This window comes from Lepeophtheirus salmonis, chromosome 13 (assembly GCF_016086655.4).
Source record: "Lepeophtheirus salmonis chromosome 13, UVic_Lsal_1.4, whole genome shotgun sequence".
NCBI lineage: Eukaryota > Metazoa > Arthropoda > Copepoda > Siphonostomatoida > Caligidae > Lepeophtheirus > Lepeophtheirus salmonis.
The window spans coordinates 17,057,173-17,069,459 of NC_052143.2; the positions used below are offsets into that span (position 1 = coordinate 17,057,173).

The 12,287-nt window shown below is 32.3% G+C and overlaps 1 protein-coding gene across 9 annotated transcripts in view; it reads left to right on the top strand.

Annotated features, from left to right (window-relative positions):
- LOC121128236 (uncharacterized) overlaps positions 1–12,287 on the top strand; it is a 389,803-nt gene that overhangs the window by 344,784 nt on the left and 32,732 nt on the right. For all 9 annotated transcript variants that reach the window (XM_071892657.1, XM_071892656.1, XM_071892660.1 and 6 more), the window contains one exon: positions 2,724–3,097. In XM_071892657.1, coding sequence (XP_071748758.1) covers positions 2,724–3,097 — 374 coding nt within the window. The remainder of the gene's footprint in view (positions 1–2,723; positions 3,098–12,287) is intronic.

A 12,287-nucleotide genomic window follows, 5' to 3' on the forward strand; every position in this document is an offset into this window, starting at 1 on the left:
TATGCGTATTTTATTATATAAGTAAGAGGAAAAAAATCATCCACGTTTTATTAAAATGAAACAAGTCTAACTAATTTGTGAATATATGATAAAAACATTCAATTCAAATGCCAAATATTGTTTTAATTATTTCCTGTACATAGCTTAACTAGAAGTAAGCTGAGCTGTACTGTCATTCCTTGCAGTGTAAATAATGATATAAGACTATATTGGTCCTATGTAGGCCGGGTTTTTTTTTTTTCCATAGTTGAGTGAGTGATAACATATGTAATAGTACTTTACCACTCCAGTTGTAAAACTTTTGTTCAACAAGTTACAAGGATTGAATATTATTATAATATTTTCCTTGCGCTAACCCTATTTCAATTGGGGAAGGTTCTCCTCCTTATAGCAGTAATTTATGTTCTCTCCCTAATATCATATTTACAGGCAGCTCCTGAAATTAACTAAGGTCTTAATTCAGTTACACCATATGCCTTGCTCTCACCTTCTCCGCGTCCTCTTTTTTTCGTTACAAACATATCCACTCTAGAAATAATACCAAAATAGATACCAAAAAATACTAATAATATTTACGGATTCCATTCCTACCCCTGTTAAGGAGTTATGAAGACGTAGTTTCTAATCCATAAACACCATAGACCAGGTCAAACATATTTTTTACCCGTCTCTCATCCATCCCCAATAGGGATAGATGGTACTGTGTGGTGCTGAGGTCCTAGTACACTACTTTATGCCACTTTGGCGGTATATGCTCTTTTTTTATAGGCACTCTAAATGAAGAAAAAGAAAAAAAGGGGGGAAAGAGGAAGGAGATAAGAGATTGATAGACAAAGAGAGAAAGAGAGAGTTATTCAGTGCAAGGAGGAACGCTTATTCAGCATGGTTCGACGGTCTACTGACACCTTTCCCGTAACTTAAAAGTAGAAAATATTGATTAAAAGTGATTGCTGGTAGTTCCATTCCATAGCATGGCTTTTGTTTTCACATCAATATGAAAATCTAAGTATAAGTGATGATGGTAATAGTTTTGAGGAGTTTAATAAGATTTTACCCCTAATTTTGTTACATTTTTCATCTTTTTTAAACTATCTGTATTTTTCTCCTTTTTGTTTGCTAGTATTAAAAAAAAACAAGAGTTAGCTATTATTCATACAATTGACGACTAATTGAAGCATTTGCCAGAATGAATTATGGTATGCCGATAGGATGTAGAATTGAGCCAGAAAAGCAGACAGTAAAAGCCTATACCAAACCGGATGCTTGGTTGAACTTGAAACTAAGTGCCAGATGTCCTTGATCCCTAGACAATCGCCAATTCCCACACCTCCCTGCCTATCTTATATAAAAACTACTCATTAGTTAAAACACAGAAACCGTATTTCTTCTAAATGGTACTGAAATTTCCAGACGATGAATTTTGCAGGGAATGAAATTACTAGGTATCAAAAGGCAGGGATTGAATAGACAAGGAATATTGTATTTGCCTAGCACCATATAACACATATTTATGGTCTTGTGTAGACTTGTGTCTAAGTAGACACGTAAAAGCACACAATGTAAAAAGCATGAATAATAAAAAATATAAAAAAGTATTTCCAAAGTGTTTTTTTTTATTTTATCGTAAAATTAATTATGAACAAAAAAAACATAAAGTTTTTCTGTTAAAAAAAACTTTTTTATTCTACTAACAGATTAATCAAATATTCTTAAGCGTATGCACACATTATATTGAATTCAATCCATGGGCAATAACATAATAAAAGGGTAGAAGAACAAACCTTCGAACAGAAATATTGACAATTTTGATGAGACAATTTCGAAACAAAAAAGAAAATGCAAAAATAAAAAGATCTGAAGGGATGACTTTCAGTGATATTGATTGAATTGTAATTTTTGACATTTTCTCCGTCAAATAATAAAAATTATCACCTCTAGTTGTCTTATTTAAATTTTCTTCGGATAAAATAGAATCACCAGCTTTTCTGACTGTTTGTGACTAAGATCCTTGCTCGGATAATTTCGCTCGGAAGTTTACAGAAAATTCAGTTGGTGCACTGGTTAAATACCTGTAGTTGATGGAGCAGATAACGAGTTGGTTGACATGGCCTTAATTTTTCTTTGATTTTCTAAATGATGAGGAAGATGACAATTGATGATACTGATTAAACTGTTGTTTGTAATAGTTCTGCTCTACATGCTCCACTTGTATCACATTTCCAGTAAATAAAATTTTGCAAATTTTTATGAATTAAATATATACCAATAATGTAAAAGTTTTTTTTCACCTTTAAGTCGGAACAATTTCCGTGATAGTTTGAAGCCAGAGTACAATAAACATGAAAACTATCGTTATAACTGCAATTAAATCTTTTTATCACAAACTGAAAATGTTCCTTAAATTTATTACAAATTATATAATTTTTTTAAATGTAAATTTACATTAATTGGTTGCAATTTCATCATGCCTACAGATATCTTTGTTGTTGCATTTTCTATATTCCATAATATTTTTTTCTTTGGAAATATCCACAATGAAATGGTCTATTTGAGGTTTTGTAAGTTCGAGGTTACATCTTACTACATTTTGTCTTCCGATATTTTGACTTTGGGCCTTATGTTCGAGCTCTTTCAAAAATGCAAATGTAAGACCGACAAGTCCAAGAATGTTTTGTGTATAAATGAGCGTGTTATCTCTTATTTTTCGTTTCTTTATTTAACAGAGCATCTTCCAGTGATGAAAATGAGAAAAAAGTAAACCAATCCTGTGCAATATCTCATGATAATCTTATGAAAGAATGTTCTCAAAGCTGCAATGTCGGCAGCAGTAATACGTACAATGTGAACAGCTTGAATGAAACGTCTTATCGCCATCATGATGAGCATACTAAGGATGAAAACAGCAACACCAATATTAATTCAGAGAAGATGGACATTTTTAAACGTATTGAAAACGAAGAGGCTTCAAAAAACAATTTATCGAATATAAAGGGAAGAAATTATCCTCGGAGAAGCTCTGTGGTTGTGATTCCTCCTATGCAAGTATGTCCAGGGGATCTATTGGTCTATTCAAAAGCTTTAACTCGATTGGGAAACGGTGAGTTATTGGTTGGATAATTAAATATGTCATTTGTTTCAATTAAGTATGATTTTCTGTTTGTTTGTGCGAGCGTGCGTGCGTATATTGATTGACATTGATTTAGTGTAAATTTTGTTGTATGTAAATTTATTATTATTTATTTTTTGAAAAGAGAATGAGAAAAACATTTCCTTTCACACCTGCAAATTGAGCTTGAAAAGCTAGAGCCAACCAAAAATGCATATTCCCTCTCATCATTTTGTGCATACATTTAAGAGTCAACTTTTGTATGGTTGAATTTCAAAAGGATATAAATTATCTGCATCCTATTAATTGTATGAAATATGTGTTTCCCCTAAAAACAAACAACAAACACAATATCTAAATACTTGTGATATCTGCTCAATCCTATTTATTTTTTAATCAACCTTTGTTATGTACGAGTATATATATATATATGTGTTGTCTACAAGTTACCATGTCTGTACAATCTACAACTTGCATAAGTAAATTGTCCAAGGGGTACATTTTATACGTTGGCCAGTACGTTATACTTTATCTTTCTACCTTGAAATTGGAGACAATGATAGCTGAAAGTTGAAATGCAATTTTTTAAAACTTTTAATAATAAAGAAAAATCTGCACTTAGTGAAAAATATATGATTATCATTGGAGCAAGGGAAGAGGAACCTCAACTTTGTAAATATATTCGGATAGAACGCACGGTATCTGCTACTTTTGCATTAAATCAGTTTGTCTCAGGCGTGTAAAAAATCGCCTTAAGTTATTTTGTCTCAGAATATACGTCTTAACCAATTTCGTACACTTGTAAAAGTTACAACTTCTTCCCTAAAAATTCATTATTTAATTACAGTATTGGTCATTCCAATTATCCACTGTTAGTTGATATCATCATTTCATTTTGATCCAGCAAAATGAAATGGTCATTATGGCATATATAAGTAATATAATTGTTAGTATTTGAACTCTATATTGTGCCACAGAATACTTGTATTTTAGTAATTTAATACAAAACGGCAACATTAAATTTCAACGATCCTCATCCCAAATACTGCAAATTATTTATCTCAATTTTGGATTGCAACTTAATGTAATGGAAAAAAGAGACATATTTATGTAAAAAAGAAATTGTGATTATTTAGTTGAAAGCAACATAGAAAATACAATACAAAATAGAGGATGACACAATTTGTGCTTTATTTACGTCATCTGACAAAAGAGGTATATGTTCAGGTGATACTCCATTAATGACGTCACATTTGTTTTTAATATCAGGCATTTAATTCAATTTGAGGTTATTAAAGCGAAAGTCTGTAAAAAAGATGAAAATGTTGGTGTTTACTACTCATTGTGATTTGCGATTCAAATAGTCTGATACATCTACAGAACCATAAAACTGTAAAAGGCTAAAATTTGTGAACACGGTGTCAAATACGGAGTATTAAGTCAACTGTCGTTCGTGTTAATTATATGTAGATCAAAATTGAATTTATATACAAAATTAACTATACAAGTTTGCAAATCTAAAGAAACCTTCTTTACTTAAATATTATTATACCCGCTCTATGCATGCACTCAGCAACAGTTTTGTTATAAGATGTTAAATACATGCAAAAACAGCTTTCTTAATTACTCTTGTATCTTTAGAGTTGTAATTACATATTAACATACATAAATAAAGTTCAAAATCTACATACATACAGAGGTAGAAAGAAGTATATCCCAGAAACTTTAAAAGTGTCATAATTTTATTTTTTTCCGTTCTTGAGGAAAGTTTTTTTAACAATAATAATTTTCAAGGCCCACTTTTGGACACTTTCTACCTCATGTAGACGCCATTACCTTGCAGCCGTTTGCAGTATTGTACAGCGTCTTTCTGTTGTACTTTTGTGATGCAGATAATATTCTTTGTGGCATTTCTAGTCGAGTACAAATCTTGGATCACTTTGCGTCGCTGCTTCTGGATCTTCATTTGGAAGACTGAGAGCAGAACTCGTTTAATTAGAATGGGCACTCAGAAGAGTGCAAAACTACTAAAAAAATTGGATTATCTATCTCAATTTGTTCCAAAGTTAGAGTTGATTATGCATTTTTTAAGTTATGTACTACTTTGACCTTTCAAAATTATATGGTCTCTTACTGTGACCATTTATACACTTCGTACAAAGTTTGATCAAAATCAATCTGTATTATTTGACCTAATCGAAAAAAATGCTTATGTTTTTGCCTTGCTTGTTTGTTAGATAGTCACCAGAGTTACAGCAGAAGTTACTTTCGATTTTTTCAAAACTTGGTACAAGGTCAAAGGTCAAGTTATAACAAAACGTAAAAAATACATAATCGACCTTAACAGTGGAACAAACTACCGAATGCCCATTCAAGCTTATTAATACATACTATGTTGGACCAGAAAACGCAGCAGTTAGTTGAGAAAAACGACTAGTAAAAAGTTAAAGGTAAAACAAAACTTGTCTAAAAAATTTTGCCCACATATGTATAAACTGTTTCCTAATGCCCATATCTACTGCCTCTGTGTCTTCATTACGTTTTTTTTCGTTTATGATATAGAAACACCAGTATATATTTCATCATTTGATCTCCCTCTGTTTGAATATGTTACAATACCTACTCCTTTTAATAAAGAATAATAAATAGATTATTTCGTATCAAAGTATCACAAAAAACTCTTGCTTCCTTAAATCCTATTTTTCTCTTGATGTAATCCTTTTGTTATAATTTGTAATGATGTGCTTTGAAACCAAATAACCAAATGAATAGCTGCTTTCATACTTATCTCACTCTACACATATCCATGTGTTATACCTACTAAACAAAATATGTAGTCTCACATTGAATAACAAATAAATTATTTTCATAAAAGGTTGTTTTTATATATATATATATAAAAGAATATACTTATAAGAGTAGAGTGATTTTAACACTTTGCAATGTAAAATGGTTTTTAACATTGTCTTGAGGAAAAAAACTTTATTTTCTTATGTATTCAGCTTTGCACAATACTAGAAAAAGTAATTTCAATTTTTTTTTTCTTAACTGAATATTTAAATTATGAAAATATATTTTTAGATCAACAAGTAGTCGGATGCTGTTAATCGGCATCCCTTATCATATAAGATTGATGTTTTTTGTCGTAAAACATTTAGTCCCGAGTGTGCAGCGAATTTCATTAGAACTACTTTTTACCTGATTATTTAGCTAATTATGACAGGATCCTAAGAGAAAGTATGATTCTATGATCTTAGTAAGATTATGTACATTTTGTCTCAAAATACATGGTACATTGAGTAAAGACAAATGATTCAGTACAAAAAACATATATTTCTATTTAGCTTACAATCTTTGCGACGAAATATAACATCTACACGAGCAGGCAAAAAATTAATTATATTTTGAAGAGTCTCCAGTCTCTTTCGAATTTTCTCCAACTTGTTCCAATTTTGAGAAGCAGAATGCAGACTGTCAAGTTTGTCTTTCAAAATTAGCCAAAGATTTTCAATTAGGTTGATTTCTGGGCTGCTGCCTGGTTTTTGAGCTATGATTCAGTCATGGCAGTAGTGTGCAGGAGCACCATCGAGTTGAAAAATCCCATCAGACCTCCTGTGAACCAGCATTCTTAATTAAATTGGACCAGCAGATTTTTTTCTGGCCAAAATAGGTTCAAGATGACCTTCCAATATATCTGATACATAGCTATTAGCTGTCAGCCTAACGCTTTGTGGCATTATGTGAAGGTCAAAGAGCCCAGAAGCTGACATTGCTCCCCAGACTTGGATTCCTAAGAGATTTCTTAACCGTCTCAACGGGCATAAAGTTTTCCTGAGCTCTTGCCCAAATTCGATCTACCTGCTTGTTTGGGATCCAAAAAAGGGGATAGGGTGGCCCATCACAAAAGATAACATTCTTCCAGTCTTTTGATAATTTTCTACAGCTTTGACATTAACTTTTGCATTGGTGCTAAGAATTTTCTTCCGTCCCACATTCATTCATCCACCCCTCTTAACAGTAGTGTAGGGTATATCCATTTCACTAGCAACCTTTTTGATTGATGACCCAGTCTTTATCCTACCCACAGCCTTTAATCTGACCTCCAAATCATAATACATGACGCACTATAATATTTTCAGCTCTGCTTTTGAACTACAAATGAGCTGTACCACTGGCATACGTAGTTATGTGGTTGTGTTCAAATCTGGTTTTTTATATATTTTTGACACTTTTCACTGTTTTAATTAACAGGAGACAAATAGGCCGATTAATCGATGTAGCATTTATTTTGCGTCATAATGTAGGCGCCAACCTCGTTAGAATCGGAATTTCATGTGCATTTGATACAAGAAAAGCCTCGATAAATATCCAAAAAGCTTAGAAATAATTGTAATAAATGGACATGTTCGTAGGAAGTTCAACCATCAACATTCCTGGATTTTCATTTAATGCTATTTTTGTGGTCTCATGTAATATTGTGTAAGTCTTATTTATTTGGTCCAGTCCAGTCATAAGATTGGTTGTATCCGTCCTTGGGGCCGGTGCTTAAGTCTATCAGACTAGAGGGATTGTCAGTAATAGAACTTATTTATAAAAAAAGGTTGAGTGACATCATCAAGGACTAAACTGGATCAGACAGAGAGTTAACTGAACGGGACTCCAGTCTTTAGTCTTAAATAAGGACTTAGAAAACACCAGTCTTTTTCAAATATTTGCAGACATTGTAAATCTTATAGTTGCTGACACTCAGTTCTTCGACGACGATTTTGCCCACGTGGGTCAAAGTAGTAACTTGTAATTTTGATTTTTGTATATACCTTTTTTTTCTACATTAGCTAAATATATGTTTCAGGTATTTCCATGAAGCAAGATACACTGGTTCTTTTTTAATTTAAGCAACAGTGTCATGAAATATCTTTAAACTCTTCAAAAATTGAATTTAATATAAGTTAATTAAGATATATAATATAATATATATTTATATACTTAATATTTATCAAATAGAAAAGTAGAGTCAATGAAACGTTGTGTTTCAATCAATCGTCCATCTTCATTAATTCATTTAATTAAAAAATGTGCTAGCTAAAAAATATAAAAAATCCACAGTCTCTTACGGATAATAGCTATTATTCAAACTTTGCCACCCCAATAAGTATTTTAGATCATTTATCAGTCAGAAGTATAATAGATAAGTCTAGCAAAATTAACATACTTAGAGGAGAATTTAATAAAAGGGAATAAGAATTGATATAGCAAAGTGTCCCTAAACTTTGATATATTAAGGTTTCTTCCAGTTAGAGCTACGGTAATACAAAGTCCGCCATAATTCCAATTTCACAACAATTTATATTTGTATCAGAAGTATTGAACATATAAACACAAAACCTTGCTCCCAAGGAATTGACCAAAAATCTCTACAAAAAAAATTACTATACTGCACACAACATAAAAATGTAAGATTTTGAGTATCCATTGTCACAATATCCGCTTAGAATTTAATACGAGGAAAATCAACACATTACGCGTGCAATTTTTTTCAATTTTTTCCTATAATATAACGACCTTACCACCAATAAAAAGTTATCTTGCCATTCATTGGCATTTTACATATTTATGTTCTATCAATAAAATAAACGAAAATGATCAAAAACAAGAAAAATAGAACAAGGAAGTCATAAAGGACTTCTGATTCTTTATTTGAGAAAACTTATATTTAATATTTGATTGTCTTTACTTTTTTAACCATGTTAACTTCATTATAAATTAGCAAAAAGGAGTAACTAAATATCTGTTGTACGTAACACACACGCATATATAAATTAGTTGGAGCAACGTGCACGGTGCGACCTCTATTTAACGTCCAAACGATTTTTTTTTTGAAATGGATTTTCTACTAAATCAATAATCTGTTTTATATAAACGACTGCCAAATAAAACCTGAATAATTTTTTTATTATTATTATTGAAACCTGGATCGTGCTAGAGTAACAATACCACTGTTCTCACTCACCCTTTAAGTCACGGCGGAAGAACTCCTCAACATCAGAGTAGAAGCCAAGCGTAATCACGACGCGACAGTCTGGTCATCGACCTCTTAGTAAAGCAAACAAAGGCTTCCACAGATCTTTGTTACGAATTCTTTCTAATTTGAATTGGTGAAGACCACTTACGACCTGGAGGCCCAGATGAACGTGCAGACAAACACTACATTTTCTTGATATAACTTTTTTAAAGTTCAGGAGAAATAATAACTATAATACATTTGTATTGAACTTTGAACTTGGAATCAACTTATATGCTAAAATAAAATGTTTTAAACATCATATTTTACAAATATATTTTTAAATAAATTTTAAAAGACCTTTTTTGTAATATTTTTGGATGAAAAATTAGTTGATAGTAACAAGAAGCTGATTTGTTTCCTTCATTTCAAAGACGAAGATTTTTCCAATGAATATACAAGGTGTGGAAGCAAAACGTGGACTGTTAATAAAAGCTAATTCTGTAATTAAAATAGAGAGTTTTTGTAATTTTTTCCTGCATTTCCTATCTCCTGCCCATTCTGCATAAATAAACAATAATAAGCATTTTTCAAATCTGTCATCATGAATGAGCAAGAAAGAAAAAAAGCAGAGGATCTCAGACCTTCTGGATGTCAAAATTGAGGTGTCAGATATCATCACATTGTGAAGTGCTCTAGGAGGAGCCTCATTTTCAAGGTGGCCAAGATGAAAAAGGATGGAAAAGACCTCTCAAGGAAAGAAGGAAGTGGGGGACACAACTTGAAAGGGGTTCTGAGTTTCTGGTGAACCTCAAGAAGAAGATCAAGGAGACCCCCACAAAATCTATGAATAGCCTCTCTAACGAGTTTCACGTAGGGCATTATCAAACTAAAAGTATGTATTACCCACGAAGTGTTGTGACTTTCGGTAGCCTGGGCTAATATAAGTACAAATTGCTTGAAAGTACTGGTGACTCCTCTATGTGATAATTATAAATATCCTTCAGGGAATTGTATTATTTTGTCGCCATAAGCCCTTATTTACAGACTAATATAAGTAAATAATGGATATCCCCTATTTGAATGTTTGGCTCATCTACGAGGGTTTCAAATTCTTCTTGACACCATCACTCTATATTTTTTATCTCCATGGGTTTTTGCCGCAGTAGTAGCGCCTTTCATCAACTAACAAGACGTGCTGGACATAAAACTACACAATAATCGTCAAGAATTGTTCACACATACCAAGTGCTATTTTTACTTCAACCAATCAACGTTCAAAACAGGAGAAAAAAGAAGTAGAAGCATCCAGCGCTATATTGAGCGGTTGTTGCTTATTGTACATATTTGTGAAGTGTAAGGCCGTAAAGGGTTCTATTACCATTTATTTTCTATTTCAAAAACATAATTTTCAAGAAATGTCATTTGCATTATTCATTTTCTCCACTTATGACGCTTGTTTTACAGTGCCATTTAATACTCATACTGTAGCTAAGTTTTTGCATTGTTAAAGGTATACACATTTACTAATACATATTAAAGTATTAAATTTCTTTCGTTCTCCTCTCCTTACTTTATTTTTGCAAAAAGTCCAATATCAAGTTTGTTGCCAAAAGTGTACGTATGTATAATATATACTAAACATATTAAAAACTTCTATTTTTTGAATATTGGAAATCAGAACTATCAATACTTTTAACTTTTAGGAGATATAACAACTATACATGTTCAAAAAATATCTGGAGACTAGCTGTAACACGACATTGTATCCTAAAATCTTCGATATAGCCACAATCGCCTCAAAAGGCCCAATGAATAGTGTTTGTGTCTGTCCTTGTTTGTTCAGTCTAGTCTTAAGATCGGTCCTTCAGTACTAGAACTGATTTAAAAAAATGAAATAAAAATTGAGTGACGTCATCAAGGATCGAACTATATCAGTTTTAGAACTGGACGTGACTGCAGTCTTTAGTCCTAAATGTTACCCTACACAACATCACTCCCGAAGGTTTGGGAAGTCTTTTGTATGTATTGTTTGGACATATCGGCCCACTGTTCATTTATGGAGGTCTTCATGGGCTTGATGTTTTCCTGCCTAAGGTCCCGGACTATACATGCAACAAAAAGAAGTTGTTCAAAGGGTTGACGTGGGTTAAATACAGGGACCATATTTATTTTTGTCAGAAATTGATGGTACTTCTCAGCCATCTTTGAGCAGCATTGGCAATGTGAACATGAACGTCTTTTTGCATGCCCATTTTATCATCCGGAAACTTAGCCCGATATTTCCTGCACCAAGAAGCGGTCAGATCTTTAGACGGGCGTCAGGTTCAATCGCCAATTTCTTGAATACTAAAACAAAGATAAACAAATGAAATTTATACTGCACAGTGTATAAAATTTGGAACGAGTCTGTCTCTTAAAACTCAGCCAAACCTCTCAATAAACTAGTATTACGATTACCCTGTTTCACTCGGTATGTAGGTTTATGTATTCGTACATACATTGACTATTACTTGAATACATACCATACATATATTTAAACCAATAATAATTAATATGTGACTATGCAAGGAAAAAGCAGTGTTTCTCGTATCGTTCATTATGTATGTACAATGTACATTAGTATTCCAATATAGATGAATGATAAATTAGGAAAATTGATGGACTTTTACAATACAACATACATAAACAACGTATATCCAAGTTCTATATTAACTAATGCTAAGTACATACTTGATAATACATAATACATATTATATAAAGTAAGGAAGACTGGGAAGGATTGTAATTATTGGTGTGTTGGTCCTTATTTAGAACTGAAGACTGCACTCCCGTTCAGCTTTGATCCGATCCAATTAAATCCTGCGTACTTATAAAGTGCAGACTTTTATGACGCACTTTATTTCTTCTTTTTTTTAAATCAATTCTGGTACAGACTGTACGAAGGACCGACATAGTTAAGAACCGATCCTAAGACTAACTGGAATGGAGCAAATCAATAAGGAATTACACAATCATACTATATATGTATATATAATAGGTAAGTGGATAGCAACAACGCCTTAGCGCATTTTCATTTGCTTTTGTATAAAGGGGGTTTCAATAGGGACGCTCACATTTTACGTTAATAGGTTTCGAAAACGACGTCATATTTGTTATTGTTTCTTTAACAGCTGTGCT